General features: G+C 41.0%; 2 protein-coding genes across 2 annotated transcripts in view; one reads left to right on the forward strand and one right to left on the reverse strand.

Moving 5' to 3' along the window:
• Positions 1-8,336, reverse strand: part of POLR3G (RNA polymerase III subunit G) — a 36,160-nt gene extending 27,824 nt beyond the window's left edge. The window contains exons 1-2 of the mRNA XM_054715068.1: positions 8,167-8,336; positions 1,288-1,446 (exon numbers count right to left, since the gene is read on the reverse strand). Coding sequence (XP_054571043.1) covers positions 1,288-1,404 — 117 coding nt within the window. The 5' untranslated portion in view covers positions 1,405-1,446; positions 8,167-8,336. The remainder of the gene's footprint in view (positions 1-1,287; positions 1,447-8,166) is intronic.
• A 433-nt stretch (positions 8,337-8,769) lies between these two features.
• MBLAC2 (metallo-beta-lactamase domain containing 2) lies at positions 8,770-17,333 on the forward strand. The gene is made up of 2 exons (XM_008162022.3): positions 8,770-9,338; positions 14,006-17,333. Exons 1-2 carry the CDS (start codon positions 8,885-8,887, stop codon positions 14,389-14,391), a joined length of 840 nt encoding a protein of 279 aa, XP_008160244.1. The 5' UTR covers positions 8,770-8,884; the 3' UTR covers positions 14,392-17,333.
• The last annotated feature ends 3,182 nt before the right edge of the window (positions 17,334-20,515 follow it).

Genomic DNA, 20,515 nt, shown 5'->3' on the forward strand with positions numbered 1-20,515 from the left:
GGGAGAGAGAATAGTGTGGTAGGAAAAGGGTCAGAGAGACATCAAAAAGCCTCTTAGCCAGTAGTAGGAACTCCAGTTTTATTCCATGTATAAAACAACAGTATGTACTAATAGTTCTAGTGTTTAGAAGTTATTCCACACATGGACAAGAGACTTGTTTTAAAAGAAATAAACATAAAGTGGCATTATACTTATATCTGAGATATTTATCTTTGTTTTTTTTTTTTTTGGTTGTAGTGAATATTGGAAAGGCAAAAAATATCAAGAGCAAAAAGTAGAGACTCCCTATGTGAGATATCTAGACCCCCAGATATACTTGCCCAGATCCTCCTCTACTGCCATAAATCTTTCAACAAGAACTTTTCCTTTTGAAATAGGAAAAAGATTCCTGGAAGGAATTATATATATCTGGTTATATATAATTTTTTCATTTTTTTAATACACTCCACCCCTTAAGTGGCATGGCCGATTTAAACACATCTGGAAGGCAAAATTTTGTAAAGAAATAAGCATGTGATACACGGATTCCTGAACTCCTCACATCTAGTAAGGTTTGACGATGGCCTCAACTACCTCACCCAGGCCCTGGGTGGAGACTGACCCATTTATACTGCAACACATGCACATCTGGAAATGTAAGCTTACTTTTTAGACTAACTATGAAGTGAAAGCATTAGACATTATGCCAATTAAGCCTGCAGCATACTCATTAGATTTAAAAAGCAACACTAAATGTAATAGAAGCACTTACTGTTTGAGAAACAGTAACAAAATTTAAATTTGCTTTAATAAAATAGGAAATAAGCAAAAGAAAAAGTTCAGTGGGAAAAAAAGGTCAAATGATAGAGTAGGGAGCAAAATTATATTCTATAGATGCAAGGTGGAAAGAAAATCATTAAGTCAAAGCCTGGTAGAATGGGAACTGAGGACCACTGTAAAACCTTTGCTTTTAAAAAATATTATTTTAATAATATAACATATCAATAACAGCAATCTAAGATACATGAATTTTAAAAAGTATTTCTTAGTTCACACAGGACTGAACATATTCATGGAAATGTATGTATATAGTTTTGTTTTCTGTATTTTGAGAAAGCAATCAGAAAACTAAAAAGGTTCAGGGAAGAACAGTAGAAATATTTAAATTAAAGGTAAGTGAAACATGCTCTTACTTTCTTACACTTGAGGATATCATAATGATATCATATATTCAAGTCCTATACAGAATTTTAATTTTCTCTGAAAATGAAAAAGCACACTGTGAGAATGCATTGCTAATGTACTTACAGGAAAGAGTGGGGGTGGTTTCAATACTACATCAGGTAACCTTTCACCTCTGCTAAATCCAACTGCCTCAATATTGAAGGTGTAAGCAGCACGTCCTCGTCCTTTATTCCCAGCCATTGAACTAGTTACACCAGAAACGTGGGGGAATTCTGAAAGACACTAATTAAGGAGTAAGATTTATCGGGTCGTATGAAAAATAAAACCAACATTTTAAAGCAAAATACACTCCACCCCTTAAGTGGCATGGCCGATTTAAACACTTCTGGAAGGCAAAATTTTGTAAAGAAATAAGCATGTGATACACGGATTCCTGAACTCCTCACATCTAGTCAGGTTTGACGATGGCCTCAACTACCTCACCCAGGCCCTGGGTGGAGACTGACCCTGGGTCTCCTTCAAGACGCTGCCCCCCCCACTCCACAGCCAGTTGATGCAATTTTCTCCACTCCTCTGTGTTTGGCAACAAGATCTCTTCTATATGTAAAAGTATGGACAAGCAAAGGTCAGACTGATGAAGAGAGGACGCTGCTTTTTCATTCAACTTGAAGACTATTAGTCATACATTCTTTAAATTTGTAAATGGCCCTGGCCTGATTGGCTCAGTGGACCCATTGGCCCTAGGAAAGAAGGGTTGTGGGTTGGATTCCTGGTCAAGGGCATACTTTGGTTGCAGGCTCAATCCCCAGCCCTGGTCAGGGAGTATGCAGGGGGCAACCAATTGATGCACCTCTCCCACATTGATGTTTCTCTCTCTCTTTCTCTCTCTAAAAAAATCAATGGAAAAAATATCCTCAGGTGAGGATTAACAACAACAAAAACTTGTAAATGATTATTTCTTTAATCCTAGAATCTGAATGTTAGAAAAGATCCTTGATATCAAGTTCAGTGTCCTCCCTTTAGAAATGGGAATGGGCTCAATAAGACTCTGAAGAGGACTGTCGAAGCACAAAAACATAGAAAGCTCAGAGAAAACCACCTGAAATTAACATTGTTAAAGGTAGGATAAAACTGTACTCTCTTCAACTATGGGGACAGTAGAGATGTCACAGTACTCAATGTCCTGTACTGAATGTCTGAGTTGTCTAAAACATGATTACATTATAACGTGACAACTGAGCTGGCACTGCATTAACAGGATTCCTACTCTAAGGGTCTTTCACCACAGCTCTGTATTTGACTGTAGTGGAGATTATAATACACACTTTAAATATATTTTTTAACCCTCACCAAAGGATATGTTTGTTTGTTTTTTATTGATTTTAAAGAGAGGGAAAATGAGAGAAACATGGATATGAGAGAGAAACATCGATAGGCTGCCTCCCAGGTGGGGATAGAACCTGCAACCTGGGTATGTGCCCTAACCAGGAATCGAACCCTGCACCTTTCAGTGTAAGAGACAATGCTCCAACCAACTGAGCCACACAGGCCAGGGCTAATACACACTTTTAAAATCACTTTTTCCATTGATAAAGATTATCATTCAATCCTGTAAGCTCAAAAAGCAATAATATGCCTTCCCATACCAAATTTAGAGTTCCCTCCCGCTTTTCTCTAGACATTTATTTATTTTAAAAACCGGGGTCATTGTACATACAGTGCTTCTCCAGCTTGAAGGCACATGTGAATTACCTGGATACCTTGTTAAATTGCAGATTCTGATTCAGCTGGCCTTGGGCGGGCTTAAGCACCTGCATTTCCAACAAGCTCTCTGGAGCCGCTAGTTTACAGACCCCACTTTGAGAGCAGCAGGGCTGTACCTTGTCCCCTATGTTGGATTTGAACGGTTGCATACATGAGATATGGTTTAACAGAGTTCTCTGTTCCCTGTATCTTCTATAAACAGGCGGACTAGAGGCTTACTTAAATTTGGGTTTGCTGTTTTACAAGGATACGTAAGAGATGGTTGTTTCCTACTGCATCGCATCAGGATGCACATGACGTGCTGGTCAGTGGGCTCAGGTGCTCTCAGTCTGTTTCATCTGGTATAAAGTTCTCCCTAGTTTTGACCTGATGATTTTAGCTGTCATTGATGATCGTAGTCTAGAACAGTGGTCGGCAAACTCATTAGTCAACAGAGCCAAATATCAACAGTACAACGATTGAAATTTCTTTTGAGAGCCGAAAACCGACTTCTGCACATGGGCCACGAAGTTTCAATTGCACTGTACATGCGTGCCCGCACGTGGTATTTTGTGGAAGAGCCACACTCAAGGGGCCAAAGAGCCGCATGTGGCTCGCGAGCCGCAGTTTGCTGACCACGGGTCTAGATCCATTATTTCATTATGGATTGCAATATGGTGATATACACATTTTATCATTCTTTCTGTATTTATTAACTGAAATTCTACCAGGAATCAATTCCTCTCATCCACTATTTAGTTACTATGAAACACAATTCACGTAGGAAAGGTGCTTATTTTAACAATCAAGCTCATTTCAGCTGTCCACACTAAGAGAAGAAAAATGGCCTTGTTTCAATTGCTGAGTCATTAAAGCATATGCTGAGCTTACCGAAGGGAGGTCTCCTAAGTATGAAAATTGCTAAGCAGAAGGGCTCACACCTTTACTCTAAGCAATGAACTGTGGGAGCCCAGTAGACTTGGCTGAGACCAGCAGGTAGAATTCCACCCAGGATTTGCCACTAAGAACTATGGTAGGCAATGTCTTCCAAACTTGCCTGATCATGAGCACTAACTGAAAGACTTCTTAAACAGAGTCCCAAGTGATCCTCAAGACCTCAAACCTACTACACCAGAATCTTCAGAGGTGGGCCTTGGCAAGTAGTTAGAAAACTCACCCTGAAAAGGGAATCTATCAGCTACCATTGTTTGATGGGATATCCCTTGAGAAAGAGCAAACTTTGCTGCCTCTAAACTTCTGTTTTTATCAAGCTACCTTTGGGTAAGTGCTATCTTTAGTGAATGTACTGCCCTTGGCAGAGAAAAATCAGTCCTCGTTCTTGAATCACGCTTAATAATTAAATGGCATTCTGGCCTACAAATCCATCCCTTTTTAGTTTGGTTATCCTCCTGTAACTGGAGAAACTGCTAAATTCATTTTTTCTTCTCTTGCAGAGCTGAGAGGCAGTCCCTTGGCCCTGGCAACTAACTCATGGGAAAAATAGCTCACAAGTAATGCCTAAGCAGCACTCTTTAAAATCCTTTAAGTTGACTTAACAATTGCTTTGTTTCTTTTTCAACTGTCTCTCAAATAAATGGATTTTTAAACCAGCTTTCCCCATTTTCTCATTATCCAAGTCTTCCTTTACGTCATATTGGCCAGTTTCATTGAGTCATTCACTCAACCAATATTGAACATTCCAGGCACAGTGGCAGGAGCCAGACAGCACTGAACAAAACCGGTTGCTGCCCTCAGGTCTTATATTTCAATGGAGGAAAGAACACAGAGAAGTAAATAAATACGTAACATAATATTATCTGTTCTTTATGTGTCCCCTCCAAAAGGATGTTCAAGTCCTAACTGCTGATAACTTGAATGTGACTTGCCTTATCCTATATAATAAAAGGCTAATATGCAAATCGACCGACCTGAGGAACCGGTTGCTATGACACACACTGACCACTGGGGGCAGACGCTCAACACAGGAGCTGCCCCCTGGTAGTCAGAAGTTGGGCTCATGGCTGGTGAGCGCAGCTGCGGTGGTGGGAGCCTCTCCCACCTCCGCAGCAGCACTAAGGATATCCGACTAGGAAAGGGCATAGTCCAGGCTGAGGGATCCCCCGCCCCTCCCGAGTGCACAAATTTCATGCACTGGGCCTCTAGTTTGGAAATAAAATCTTTGCAGGTGTAATCAAATTAAAGTGAGGTCATACTTAACTAGGGTGGGTCCTCTTCCAATTACTGGCATCCTTATAAGAGGGAAATCTGGACACACGAAAAAAGATACACACAGGAAAAACACCATATAAAGGTAGAGACAGAGAAAGGCAACACTGCAGCTGCAAGCCAGCAAACACCAGAAGCTAGGAGAGAGGTATGGAACAGACACTCACTCCCTCAGCCTCCAAAAGGAACAAACCCTGCCAACACTTTGATTTCAGACTTCTGGCCTCCAGAACCATGCGATAATAAATTTCTGTTGTTTTAAGCCATCCAATTTGTGGTAATGTGTTGTGACAGCCTTAGAAAGTCAGTACAACTCTGGAAAAAAAAAAATCATGGTAAAGGGATACAGAATAACAAAGGAGTATGGTAGTGGCTTTTTCATGCAAGGAAGGTCTTTCTGTGGAGGATAAATCTGAACAGTGTGTTGGAGAAGGCCCATGCGCCACTAGATGGAGGGATGGGGAAGAGATAATCACAGAGAGAAGTAACAGCAAGTACAGAGCGGGAAGCCACAAGCTGGGAGTGTGTGAGGAACAAAAAGCCCATCCCCTTGGCCAGTGTGTGGCCTCAGAACGTCATCCTGAACACCAAAAGCTGGTGGGGATGGCGGGTTTGATTCCCAGTCAGGGCACATACCTAGGTTGCAAGTTTCATCCTGGTCAGGGTGCGTGTGGGAGGCAATATTTGTTTCTCTCTCCCCCCCTTCCTCTCTCTAAAATCAGTGGGGGTTGGGGGAAGAACAAGCCCATGTAGTTGGTGAGCAGCAAGAAGAGGTTGGTCTAATCTTGTGGAGCCCTGTGAGAGCTGTAGTAAGGGGTTTGGCTTCTATCTTAACTTGTGATAGAACTACACTCATGAAAATGCTGAAATGCAAAGGTCCCAATGGTCCCCAATGGCAAAATCCACTGACCTTTAGTCTTTGTTCATGCTCTTTGACTTCCAAAGCACACAGCTCATTACTGCCTCCTCTCTATTGAAATTCTTTCCTAGGCTTTAATAAAACTCCAGGTTCTTCTACCCCACTGATCTTTTTATTGGTCTACTTCTCTTCTTAAAGCCCCTGAAAATAAATTTCCTTAAGGTTTAATCTTTGGTCTTCTGCTTTTTTGCTTTTTTTTTTTTTTTTTGTCTTCAGAAAATTCTCCCATTCTGGGGTTTGAGGACCTTGTCCACATCATTACCTCCAGCACTAACCTTTGTCCTCAGGTTCAGCCCATGCCCTTACAACCCAAAGAATATTTGGATAGCACTTTAAACTTAACATACTGAGATAATCTTCCCTCTACACAAATTAACTTGTCTTTCATGTATAAGATCCCTGTTTCTATCCATTGTATATTATTTTCCCAGTCACCAATATTTGAAGATTTTGAGTCAGTATCAATTTCTCATTCTGTTCCACCCCTCCTATCAAATCATTCATCTAATTCTTCCTTCAAAATGTCCCTGCCTTTTCATTTCTTCTACCATGATCCAGCTCAGCCCTTTACCACCTCATTTTTTATTAACTGCAAATTTTGTGGTATCCTTTGTTCTTCCTGTTTACTTTATTTTTCCACATTATTCAACAGTTTTTATTCATATATATAAAGCCTAGTTCTGATTATGCTCCTCTCTTCTTCTTTCCTCTTGGCTAGAGAATTAAATCCAAACTACCTATCTCAGTATTCAAAACCCTTTTAAGATGGTTGCACCTACCCTGCTGACTCAGTCTTCTGTAATCTTGTCTTAATTACCATTCTCTCCACTGCAACTTACTCCCTCTTCCTTCCTGACTGGCTATATCTGTTTTCACCTTAAAATCCAGTTTTAAGTCCCTTAACATACACAAGAGTCATTTCATCCCACCTTGCTCTTGGAAAGATCCTCCAAGATCATTTTTAAAACTTGAGGTGATACATATTGGTACACAACTCAATTCTGGAAGAAATATAGACATGCCCCTTTTGGGAAATAGGCCTTTTCCAAAGGGAAGGAGTTTCACTTATGTTTCTTCAACTGTATTAACAGTAGAGATTTTACGCCCCCCACTGCCTTCCCTCAAATTCTTGAGAACCCAGATCATGACTTTCTTCACACATCTAGCTCAGGGACTTGCACACAGGATAGCCCTGGACAGAGTGGAAAAATTCTGACTAGGTTAGGAAAATACTAAAGAAGGCTGCATCCCCACCAAAAGCTTTAGGAGGATAGGGAAGGAGAGCACACCTATACCTGTATGAAGGCTCATTAGTAGATGCCACAATAAGGGTTTTCATAATTACCTTTGATAATGCTGTCTCATGGGTCTCCAATTTTTCCTGGCTGACTCTGGAGGTTGGTCAAGTTCTCAAGAGAATTTTTGAAGACTAAACGGATGTTTCGATAGCTGGGAGGTGCAGGGAGGGGAGAGTGACCTAGTGTTAATGGTGGGAGTGATATTTGTGGCTGGCAGGGCCCACCCAGTTATTATCCCCTTTTTCTGTCCTCACTAAGTGTGGCTGCCTTCACTTTCCTTAGTTGAACCTTTCTACCAACTTCCGTTGCTCTCTTCCAAGAGTGAACAAACAAAATAAAAAAGGAGGGTGAAGGAAGAATAAAGAATTTATTTATTTTATTTATTTATTTATTTATTTATTTATTTATTTATGGAAGAGAAGAAAACCCTTATCAACAACCCCTTTCCCCAAGATACAGGATAAAATGCCTACAGTGAAGAAAAGTCTGCGGCAATGATTCGTGCCTGGATCAATCGCAGAGTCATCGGATTAGAAAACCTACCACCAGTAAGAGTATACATTCCTTCCTAACTCAGGGCAAACAGTCCCAGGAAGAGGAGACGAGGTAAGATCTGGAAACGATGATTTTAAAAGATTTCGAAGGGATGAGAGGTAAAGCTATCTCTCAACAACCCTCAACCCAGAGGCGCTTTAATAAATCTCCACCCCAGACCCCCCCCCCCCACACACACACCTTCTCCACGTGCCCCTTTAACTCTTCCCTTCCCGCTCCATCCCCTCCCGAGCACTCCGTTGCTTCCTGTTACCTGCTCACCAAGAAGCGAGGCTTGGGCAGAAGCGTGCCGCCGAAGCGCCGGCCGGCAAAGATCCGATGCGGGCCGCAGGCGCCTCCGCTCCGACGCGCGTGCCGGGAGCCGAGCCACCACCCTCCACGCGGCTCGGAGCCGAGCTCCCAGCCCCACCAGGTAGCCCCGCCCACTCCCTCCTAGACTCCGCCCCCCGGGCTACGTTTTTTAGCCCTTGGCAGGCGCCGTAGTCGACCTCCCCGCCGGGCCCGACCCTTTCCGCGCCGGCGGCGAGCGCGCCCCGCAGAGCCGGTGGTGGGCGGGCCTGGCACGTCCCGCGTCTCGCTCGGGCCTCCGCAGTCGGGGCCCCCTCGGTGCGGGAAGGGTCGCTCTCTCGTCTCCCGTTGGCTGCCACGGCCCTGGCGCTCACGCCCCCTCGCGCTGCGGCTGCGGAGGCTGCGATTGCTCTAGCGCCCCGGTGCGGGCGAGCAGCCTCTGCTCTCTGCGGGCCCGGCCGGAGAGTGCGGTGGACGCTCTAGGCGGCTTCTCCGCGCCTCCTCCTAGCTCTCCCCACCCCCCCACCCCTCGCTCCCCGCACCAGCCTCAGCCCCCCGCCCCTCCCCGCTCTGAGCCTCCTCCCGGGCTGCGGGCCGATCGCCCCACTCCGCCGCAGAGCCTCGAGTCTGGACAGCCGGCGGGAGGCACGCACGCCCACACCCACTCCGCCCGGCCGCTCCCCTGCCCAGCATGTCGGCGCTCGAATGGTACGCCCACAAGTCCCTGGGCGACGGCATCTTCTGGATTCAGGAACGGTTCTACGAGTCCGGCAACCGCGCCAACATCTGGCTGGTGCGCGGCTCGGAGCAGGACGTGGTGATCGACACGGGCCTGGGGCTGCGCAGCCTCCCGGAGTACCTGCACTCCGCCGGCCTCCTGCAGGACGGCGGGGCCAGGGAGGACGCGGCGTGCAGGCCGTTGCTGGCCGTGGCCACCCACGTGCACTTCGACCATTCCGGCGGCCTCTACCAGTTTGACCGGGTGGCCGTGCACCACGCCGAGGCCGAGGCCCTGGCTCGCGGAGACAACTTTGAGACCGTGACCTGGCTGTCCGACAGCGAGGTGGTGCGGGCGCCCAGCCCGGGCTGGAGGGCCAGGCAGTTCCGAGTGCAGGCGGTGCAGCCCACCCTCATCCTGCAGGATGGTAATGGGCCCTCTCGGGCGCGCGCTTTCTCCTTAAGGGCGGGGACTGGGGAGAAACTGTGCCCCAGGGATGGATGCATGCTGCCTGATGTGCATGACTGTTAGGGGCTTGTCACGTCGCAGAAACGCCACTCTTGTTTCTCCCGTCCCCGAGTGCAAGCCCGCTCTACCAGAGCCCAGTCCGTGGCAGCCTTCCTTCCCGGAGACCAGCTCTGGCACCGAGTCGCAATGCTGAGTACTCAATGAAAGCCGGCCCCACCCCCTAGTCAGTGTCTTGTGTGAGCTACGGTAGCGCTGCACTTGTGATTAGAAATGTTCCATTCTTTCCCCCCCGAATACCTAGCTGACATTTTCAGGCGCTTATCCAGCGAGAAGACTTGAAGAAACGACACCTCACAGAGTGCATGTCATGTCTGTGCTTTGGAGAGCTGCTGACTTCATCTGCTCGGTGACCATGGGCTATGAGCGATTCCCACCTGTAGGCTTAGAAAACCTTTAGAGAACCGTGGTTCAGATCAGCTCGTGCATCTTTATCTTCCCGATAGATTTCTGTTCTTGACGTTGCCTCCCGAGAGAAAAATCTTGATAACAGGGTACACAAGAAGTAGAATCTGTCTTGCGTCTACGAGCTATGACAGATATCCTGTCTGGTTGAAAGCAAGGCCTGAGAGAGATGAATAAGGAGGTTATTTCCGGTGATAGTGAAGTATGTGGACTAATGTATAGATATCCTTGGGCCTCTGTGAAAGATGGGATAGGGTTTAGAGAGAAACTAATGGAATAAAATAAGAGTAGGACCCCAGTCTTCCCAATCCCATGCAGGCACTTAAATAATTGAGGTGATTAGACACAGCAGTACCATTGGTGTATTAATTTCCTTTATTCTTTTTAGAATACTTGGTTGACTTCATTTTACGCTCACAACACATTTGAAGTGAGCCAGCGGACACCCAGTTAAATGGCATGCCTAGAGTGCACAGAGCAAGACAGTGGCAACAGTTAGGATTTGAACCAAGGCACCACAGCTCAAAGCATGCTGATCATACATAAATCCTACTCCATAAATATGGTAATTCTGAGTAGAATGTGAAATCCCCTCCTTTCCATTCTATTCTTGAAACCATTTTAATTTCCACTTTAATTTATTAAAACATCCTTCGATGAGGTAAAAAAATCAAGTTGCTGCAATACAATAAGGCTCATTTTATGACTGGCCAATATGACAAATAATGAAATATTTTACAAAAATAATTTTGTTTTACAGATGAAATCCTGATCACTTGAAATATAAAACATAGAAATCATGATTCTATACCTTATACCCCACCCAAAAAGTCCTTTCATTAAAAATTTAAATTTAAATATAAAAAAACTGGTTTAGATGGTAGTCTTATATTACCTAACAACTTGAGATGAAAGTAAGGTACATTTAATGTAAATTTAATGTCCTTCCACATTATTGTCTATTTAATGTAAATTTATGTTTACATTAAACACATTATTTGTACATTTACATTAAATGTACTTTTAACAACTATATAGCTTGATAAAATTGATACTTTTACTAGTAAAGGTAAGATTTCCATGTAGTTGATGGGTATTCAGACTAAATTTTTTCTGGCATCCAGACCAAAAAATGTTGACATTAGTACTTAAAATATATTTAAATTGTTTAAATGAATAAATTACTTTTGATTCATTTCCTTTTGCTCTCTGCCAGCAGTCAATGGTGAAAGAGTGATAGAATAACTGTTTCATAGGTAAATAGTCCAGGCAGGCCTGACTGTCACATGCACACAGCCACTTTGGAAAAGAGCTGGGACTAGAATCCAGGTTTACTGAATACCAGTTATAGCTTTATAATTATAATTAAAGTATTTTGGAGCTGCAAGGGACCTGTACGCTACCTGTGTGGTATTTTAAGCCTTTGAAGGTATAAAAAGAAAGCTTGATATTTACCAAGCACTTTGAAGGTGATAATACTGTGTTAAATCAAAAGGTATGTGGTTTTTTTGTGTTTTTTGTTTTGTTTTTAGGAGCTGAATGCCTCATCCTCTCAAGTAGTATCTAATTTCCTCTTTTCTGGAGAATATTAATTTCCTGTCTCTTCTGCATGGTGTGGTCTGCTAACTTGCTATTATCATAATATGGATGCCTGGAAGGAGAGATAAAATATTTATCATAAAAGTGCATACACAGTTATGCACACACATCAACAGCACATACCCAAACAGCACAACTTCTTCATTGCTTTGGTTAGAACATAAGGAAGCTGTAGTCAATTATTTTATTACATTTCATTTAAGTGAATTGATGATCACCTGTCTTGGGGAAACATAAATCTGTATACTGTATTACTAATCCAAAAGCTGACTTGTAAATGAGGGACAAGGAGGACAAGGAGAGATCATCATACAGTGCATCATCTCAGATGGAAAAACACTCGCCTTACTACTAGTGAAATAGTGTCTTCCTGTAATAAAATAACAATAAACCATAGATTGATATAGTACATTCTTCGTGAATGGGTGCACATTTTGCCTATTTTTGACAATATTCAAGTGATATGAAGTGCAGGCATTTTGGCTCCTATTATGCACATTTAAACTATTTGCCCAGAGTCACCAACATACAGAGTTAGGCAAAAGTAGGTTTATAGTTGATCATATGGAAAGTAATACAATAAATAATAATACAAAAATAAACTGTTTTGCATACTCACAACTGTACACCTGTTTTGTATTTGAGCAGCTGTTTCAGGTGGACTTGAATCATTTAGGGACAATAAAAAAAAAAAAGATTCCAGAAAGGTAGGTGATTGAATAAGCACATTTTATTTGACTCCCTTCTAAAACCCCACTAAGACTACTAAAAAGGGACCGTGGTTTGCTCCCCACATTGACTGGGGAACTGTTTCAGATGTGGAGAGCACTAAATGATGACTGAGTGAGCAGTTTTATCCTATTCCAGCAATGGGAAAGCAAGAGGCAATCCAGTGTGCACTGCAGGAGCTTTAAAAGGAATTAGCAATCGCTGGTACCTAAGTGGAGGCAAAGGGAAGAATACTACTAAAATGAGTAGAATTGGTTGAAAGCCATTTAAGAAGCTGTTAAAACTCGAGAACCCTTCTTAATAAGTGAATGCCCATCCAGTTAGTTTGTTCTCTGGAGAGACTAAAGCAGAGGGGCTTCTTGACTAAGGGATGGCAAGTACTATTGAGTACAGAGGTTCAGAATGGAAAATAAGAATGTGTGTGCATTGCCTCCTAGTTCCCAGAGAATGAGAGCCAGGCATTTATCCCCCACCTCCTCCCTCCTAGAAAATTGAAAGAATCAGATCTGAGATATCTGTTCAGACATAGAGGAAAGACTAAGATGCTGATCTCTAAGTAATCCTTGGCTTGATCTTTCTGCAATGAAGCCTATAGGTCACTAGGTCCCATGCATGTGTTTCTAGCAGCCTTTTCATCCCCCACTCTTAAACAGGCAACCAAGCATTATGAAAAAATCTGTGAAAATTCTCTAACAAGAGATCAAATACTAAAACAAATAGCATAAAGCAACTTGGATGGTAGAATTATCATTAATATCATCAGGGGACTACAGAAAGTATTGCATTCAAGATATCCAAGAGACAATAGGATGCTTTCAAAATAAGCAACAGAAGGAACAATACACACACACACACACACACACACACACACACATGAAAGGGGCTCTTGGAATTTAAGACATCCAAAAAACTTAGCAGAAGATAACATTGAAAAGTTACAAAAAGAGCAGATGGGTAAAATGAAAACTAAGAGAACCAGTAAAGGACAGTTTAGAAAAACCAACATTGGAGTAATAGCAGCACAGACAAAATAAAGTGGCAGAAAAGAAAGCACAGTACAGATAATTCCAGAAAATATCCCACAGCTAAGGGATGTAAATTTCCAGATTGAATGAACCCAGAGTTCCCAGCAAAATGGATGAAAACACTTCCAACCCAAGGCACATTACTGTAAAATTTCTGACTACTTGGAATTAAACTTCCAGAAACTTAAAAAAAAAAAAAATTATCCTGTAAAGGTATCTGGCCATGACTGGAATGCTGGGAAATTTGGGAGTATCTGATCCCATCTCAATGTAATTACTGGGATTCAAGACAAGACCTGGACAGACTGCTCCCACTCCTTGCCCCGTTGACCTGTTTTGTGTCACTATATTTTTTCTGAAAAGTTTCTACAAATGCAATTATATAATATATAGCTTTTGTGTCTATCTTCTATTTGGCGTGATGTTTTGGAGATTCATCCATGTTGTATTTATTGATAATCTATTCTTTTCCATTGCCTAGAAATAATCCAGTCAATGGACATGAAATAACTCTTCTTTTGTTAGGTCTTTTCCCCCCCTATTATTTATTTTTAATGTTGACAGTATTACAGATGTCTCCCAATTTCTCCCTTTTTGCCCCCCTCCACCCAACCCTTGCCCCACCCTAGGCCTTCCCCATACTATTATGTGTCCATGGCTTATGCATATATGAAATAAGGTATTTTTAAAATTAAAGTAAAAGAAATGTTACCCTTCCCAACCTCTTTGAAACCATTTAAATGTTCTTCCATTCTTTAATTGAAGTCATATATGCAACATGTTTATCTGTAAACTCTGTTTCTATTTATAGGGGATGTAATCAACCTTGGTGACAGACAGCTCACTGTTATGCACATGCCAGGTCACTCCAGGGGCAGTATTTGCTTACATGACAAAGACCGAAAGATTCTCTTCAGTGGAGATGTTGTGTATGATGGATCGCTGATTGACTGGCTTCCATACAGCAGGATAAGTGACTATGTTGGAACCTGTGAACGTCTGATAGAACTAGTGGACAGAGGTCTGGTGGAGAAGGTGCTTCCTGGGCACTTCAACACCTTTGGTGCCGAAAGGCTCTTTCGATTGGCTTCTAACTATATTGCAAAAGCCGGGATATGTCACAAAGTTTCTACTTTTGCCATGCGATCTCTTGCAAGTTTAGCCCTACGTGTAACAAATTCTAGGACCTCACCATAGTACCTATTCTGATAACCTATTTAAGTTAATTCTATAAATTAATCCAGTTCACTTTGTGCTGGTTAAAATGATTAATGGTGAGCATTTAAAAAAGTGCTATTATACTACTGTTGTATATTAGAGGAAGGGAAAAAAAAAAGGTTGAGAATGAATAAGCCAAAAAAGAAAGTTCTTAGTTTAATTTTTTTCTTTCCTCCAAATAATAAACCTCTTAAGTAAGATTATAATTTGCCAAAGCTGTCATCTTGTAATATTTGCTCTAGAAGTGACATAAAAATATATAGGGAGCAAGGAGACATTTTGTGTAGTAAGAGAGCTATCCTTGCCTTCCATTTGTCTTATTTCCTAGATGACCTAGAAAAAGGGCATAAAGTGTTATGTTTATACTCCAAACTTGATATTTTTAGTATATTATTTAAAAGTAAAGGTTCTTGGGTTTAAAATACATTAGAACTCGATACAAACATATAAACTAAGATTTAGAATGACAGCTAAAACAATTCATTGTTCTGATACAGAATTTTTATACTTCATTTTATTTATTCTTAATGTAATTATCACATACATTATGTGTTGTATAATTTTACTTACAAAAGTACAATGAAGTTTGTTTTATTGCAAAGCTTTAAATGTAAATTGCAGAGTGCTTCAGTAAAAAGATGTTATATATTGTTGTTTGTTATTATGTGTGTGTAATATTTGTAATCATAAAAGTGAATTTCAAATGTCTGTAATCTAACTACAAATTGTCAGCTTTCTCAAAAGGACACTGTCAGGCAAACCTGAAAAATATACACATTGAGAATAATTTTATTATATCCTGTTTTAATGTTAACAGCTATTATAAACAAAATTTTTCTTGTGAAATAGCAGCTTCAATATATGTCATATTTTATAGTATCAAAACAACTAGAGATCTACAACATCCTGGTCTGAACCATTCTTTTATTTAACATAACATACACATATACCACAGAAGACTTTTCAAAATAATGGAAAAATGTGCATTGACTTAGAGTGAATTGCCTTTTTAATCCTGATTCACAACACCTATTCCTGTTCAGTATTCTTTGTCCTGAATGAAATGAAGTCTACATTTGTAAAGTTATAGGAAAGATTATACCACTATTTAGTAAAATGTTTTGGTTTGGTGCTCTTAATTATTAAAAAATCTTTTGGAATAGTTCATAAAGGTTTTTTTTTTAAGTGTTTTCACAGCTTTTTTATTATTGACATGTCCAAGACCAAACTGAAATAGCTTTGGAAATTAGATTTTCAGTTTTAGGAAGGTCCAGCAATTGATTTCTAAAAATTTATGAAACTTTTCCTACCCTACACCCACCCAGGTTCTTTAGTCTTTTATTCACTCAATACACATGTGCACACACACTCACATGCATACACACAGTCACATACATACATGCACAGCATTGTGCTAAACACTGTGGAAGCTTAAAAAGTCAAAGAGACTACATCCTAACTGGAAGTAGAAGGCAAACGAAGTGTGGATAATATTATATGCAGATTGAAGTTGATATGAATTACACATGAGTGAGTGTCAGGGACATAAATGGAGGGATGTGAAATTGTGTTAGAGAAAGATTCCTAAGGAGGGAATATTTGGAAGGATGGTTTTCTAGGTAGTCCAGGTAGGAAAGAAAAAGATTCAAGATAGGGATGGAAGCATTGCTGTCTAGAGGAGCTATTCCCTGTGACAATTTGAATTTAATTTTCAGGAATCTTAGATCTTCCAAACACCAAGTATTTAGCATGAGAAAGATGGGTTTGTGATTGTGTATTTAAGAATAATCCTTAATGACAGACAAGCTGTACTGCCACATGTGACCAAATGAACCTTTACTTAAAATCAGTAAGAAGGCCATGATTGTTCAAATGTAAAATATCATGGGCATTTCTCTATGATAGTCATTCAAGGCTGTAGATTGGTTTCAGTTGATAGTGCAACATCAAGAATATAAATTTGGTTCAGGGCAACTACAAACAATCACTTAATGAGCCTTAAATATAGCCATTATTTTTTATATCAGTAGCACAAAAGAAAACCAAAAGTCCTTAACCATTGACCATTTTATCATACTTTTTTTAAAGGGTATAGTATGCACTAATTTTTACTGAGAAATATTTAAACCCAGTGAAGGTTTTATTTCTTAAAAGTGCAGTTTTCCAAAACACATTGATTTGGGGTTTTTTTTAGTTTTTCAAATTGTACCAAAACATAAGACTTGGATATTTTACTATTGCTTCCATGTGAACAAATTGGGGAAAGCATCTATTATTCATTTAGTCCCATGCTATGAATTTTAAAATGTGCATTATTTAATTTAATCCTGGCCTCAGTGCCAAGAAGTAACTGACCAGCCTCAAACAAAACAACTTTGGACAAAGCTGGTCATTGAACACAGGTCTCTCTGCCTCCTAAATTGTGTGCTCTTTCTCTTATACCTGCACAATAACATAAAATTGGCAAAGTGTATTTTTTTTCCAAGATGCCATATGTGCCAAGAATAAATCAAGTGATGTTAAAGCATAATAATAGCATATTTTTAAAAAACCTTTAAAAATATATATATATCAACCTGACAGTGACCCTTGTTGTAATTTATGCTTTCTGGAAATGATAGCATGTAAGTATAATTCAAAGTTGTCAAAATGTAAGAAATTTAGGAATAATTTTTATTATTTTTATTGTTAATAACTGAATCTTTGGAAATTAATTTTCCTAATTTAGTGTTTCTTTTTAACTGAGATGTCTTAAACACAAACTTTGTATGTTATCCTGATATAGGTAAATAAATGATTATGTGTAGTTGTTATTATATGGATAATAATATGAATGTGAAATGCACAAGTTGTCCTCATGATTTTCAGATAAATGTAAGTAAACGTGTGTGATCATTATTAAAGTGGACATTTTATTTCAATCTCTAATTGGTATGTTTTATGGTGTTAACAAATTCCCATTTAATTTCTTGCAAGGGTATTTTCTCATGTGAAGTGCAGTTTTGAAAAACTGGTAATAAGATGTCAAATTGATGGGCAAAAATAGAAAATCCATAAACCAAAAAATACCCAAGTAAGCTTTAGTAGTTAATAAATATGACATTTCAAATCAATGGATAAAGGTGGACTATTCAATAAGAAAAATGTAAACCACTATAGGGGAGGAAAAATATTTTCTCTACCCTCTTAGGTTCTGTGGCTGGGCCTAACAACTAAACTTACAAAAGACAGTAACAGGAGCAAAACATACAATTTTTTTGCTATTAATATTTTTATATGTACATGGAGGCTTTAATATATAAGAAATAAAAACCCAACGAAGCAGATAGGCTTGAGAGCTTGCATACCATTAAAAAAACACACACACAAAAAGATAAATTGTGAAGACTGACATGGTAGGAAAAAGAGGTTTGGGCTAGGGTTGATAAATTGTAGGAAATTGACTAGGAAATATATGGGAATAACTAATTAAACACAAGGGTTATTTTAGTAAGTTTGTTTATGCAGATTAATTTTGATTTCAACTCCTGTCTCTAGTAATAAGAATGTTTTTCTCTTCTCTTCCATATGAACAAATTGGGGAGGATACCTTTTTCATGGGAAATTTTATGCCCTGTGTTAGAAAGAGGGAGGTCAGAGAGCCCTTCCTTTTTCTCAATTCCCTTCAGCTCAATCAATATGTCAAAATGAGATATTGTGTGTTCTGATTCCCTTCAGTACTTATTTAAAAAATGGGTAAATTATATGAACAGGTTATTCATAGAAGAAAAAACACAAAGGGCCAATAAATAATATACAACTAGAGGCCCACATGACATTCGTGCACAGGGGGGTGGGGGGGGGGGGGGGTGTTCCTCAGCACGGCCTGCACACTCTCACAGTCCGGGGGAGCAGGCCTAAGCCAGCAGGCAGACATCCCCCGAGGGGTCCTTAGCACTGCTACGGAGGCAGGAGAAGCTCCTGCCACTGCCACTCTGCTCACCAGCCATGAGTCTGGCTTCTGGCTGAGCGGCACTCCCTCCTGCATTGAGCGTCTGCCCCCTGGTGGTCAATGCGCATCATAGTGATTGGTCGTTCTGCCAGTTCAGTCTATTTGCATATTAGCCTTCTATAATAATAAAAGCATAATATGCTAATTAGACCAAACGTCCTTCCGTATGACCTTCTGGACGAAGCCGGGGCTGCAAGGGAAGCCCGGGTCCTGGGTGCCTGCCGGTGGCCGGAGGGAAGCCCAGGTGCCAGGTGCCAGAGGGAAGCTGATGCTGGCAGCCAGGGGAAGGAAGGCCTAGTCTTGCACTAATTTTGTGCATTGGGCCTCTAGTTTATTATATAGGACTAGAGGCTCGGTGCATGAATTTGTGCACCAGGAGGGTCCCTCGTCCTGGCATGCAGGATCGGGTTGAAATCGGCTCTCTGACATCCCCCAAGGGGTCTCAGATTGCAAGAGGGCATAGGCCAGGCCAAGCAACCCCACTGGTGTACGATCAGGGCTGGGGAGGGATGTGGGAGGTTGGCCAGCCAGGGAGGGACCGCAGAAGGGCTCCAGGGCATGTCCGGCCCATCTCGTTCATTCCCAATCAGCCGGACACCAGCAGCAAGCTAGCCTACTAGTCCGACGTCTACACCCTAGTGGTTAGTGCACGTCATAGCTACTGGTCAACCGGTCTACTGTCTGCCCCCTAATGGTCAGTGCAGGTCATAGCAAGTGGTTGAGTGGCCTTAGCATATTATTAGCATATTATGCTTTGATTGGTTGAACGAACGACCAGACAACTGGACACTTAGCATATTAGGCTTTTATTATATAGGATTATGTTGAACCTCAGTAGTAATCAGGGAAATGCAAATATGAATAATGGGATAGTTTACTCTAACCAGATAGGGGAATTTTGACAATATGGAATGTTGGGAAGGGTAAGTAGATATTTTCTTGCTGTGCTGCTAGGAGTATAAAGTGTTACAACCATTTGTGGGGAGGTGGGGGGTAATTCTGGAATGTGATTTAGCACATTCTAATCTTGGGTTAAGAATGGAGGTGGAGCACACACTTCTGCTCTCTTCTGAAACTCAGTAAAATAACAGAAAAGGCTTTTTTTTTTTAATGGCATAAATTCACAAGAACAGCAGGCATGGTAGACAATAGCACAATATTTTGGACACTGGAAAGCAGATAGATGAATGGAAACTGATTTGGCAAACTCAAGAAAGCTAAAAACAGCAAGGAGGAAAGCCAAGAAGCAATCTAATTGCCACAAAGTCCCCCTAAAAATGCTTAGAAATTCATAGCACAAGGCACCTCGAGAAGTTGGGGTGAAAGTCTTTTTTATTCAAATCATGTTTATGATTTAGACTACCAACCCCCTCCCCAATTCTACACTGCTATGCAATTTTCTGTCCCCATATTGGAGAAGATTGGAGGTTATTTAGATTTATCAGGCAATTAACTAATCTTTAACTTCAGGCCCTAGCATTTGCTGGGCCCCTTCCAAAGCCCTGGGAGGGGCCCAAGAAATGTGTTTAAATGGTCATGTTAATTCATAAAACAAAGGTACTTTTTGTTCTTTCTCTTAAAGCCCCCAAATTGCATAAATTTCGGGCCCCACAAAGTTGGGATCAGCTCCTGACTAGAGGAGTGTTATATGGGGAGGGTAAAACAGGATCCCTACTCAGAGGCAACTAAGCCTTGTTAAGCATGGGTCCTATATGGAAAAAAGAGGGATTAAGCAAAGGTTCATGTACAGTGAAAGACTGTATCCTAAATGTTCACACTCCCAGATGTCTACAACCTTGCTCAAAGAATGGCAGCTAGGATTATATATACCCTTGGGCAGGAGGCTGAAAACGCCTTTTCTTAGAAATTTGACTCCCAAAAGACAAGACTGGATGATACTGAATCTGGAGTCCCAAAGAAAGGGTCCAATTAGATCAACCTACAATTGCTGAACCTCCCTTCCTTGCCACTCTCACACAGGAAACTCTAAAATCTCCCATTCTTAAGTTTAAATACAGGGTGGGGCAAAGGTAGGTTTACAGTTGTTCTTATGGGAAAATAATACAGTAATTAATAAATAATAATACAAGAATAAACTGTTTCACATACAAC

The sequence above is a fragment of the Eptesicus fuscus genome, chromosome 4 (assembly GCF_027574615.1).
Source record: "Eptesicus fuscus isolate TK198812 chromosome 4, DD_ASM_mEF_20220401, whole genome shotgun sequence".
Classification (NCBI taxonomy): domain Eukaryota; kingdom Metazoa; phylum Chordata; class Mammalia; order Chiroptera; family Vespertilionidae; genus Eptesicus; species Eptesicus fuscus.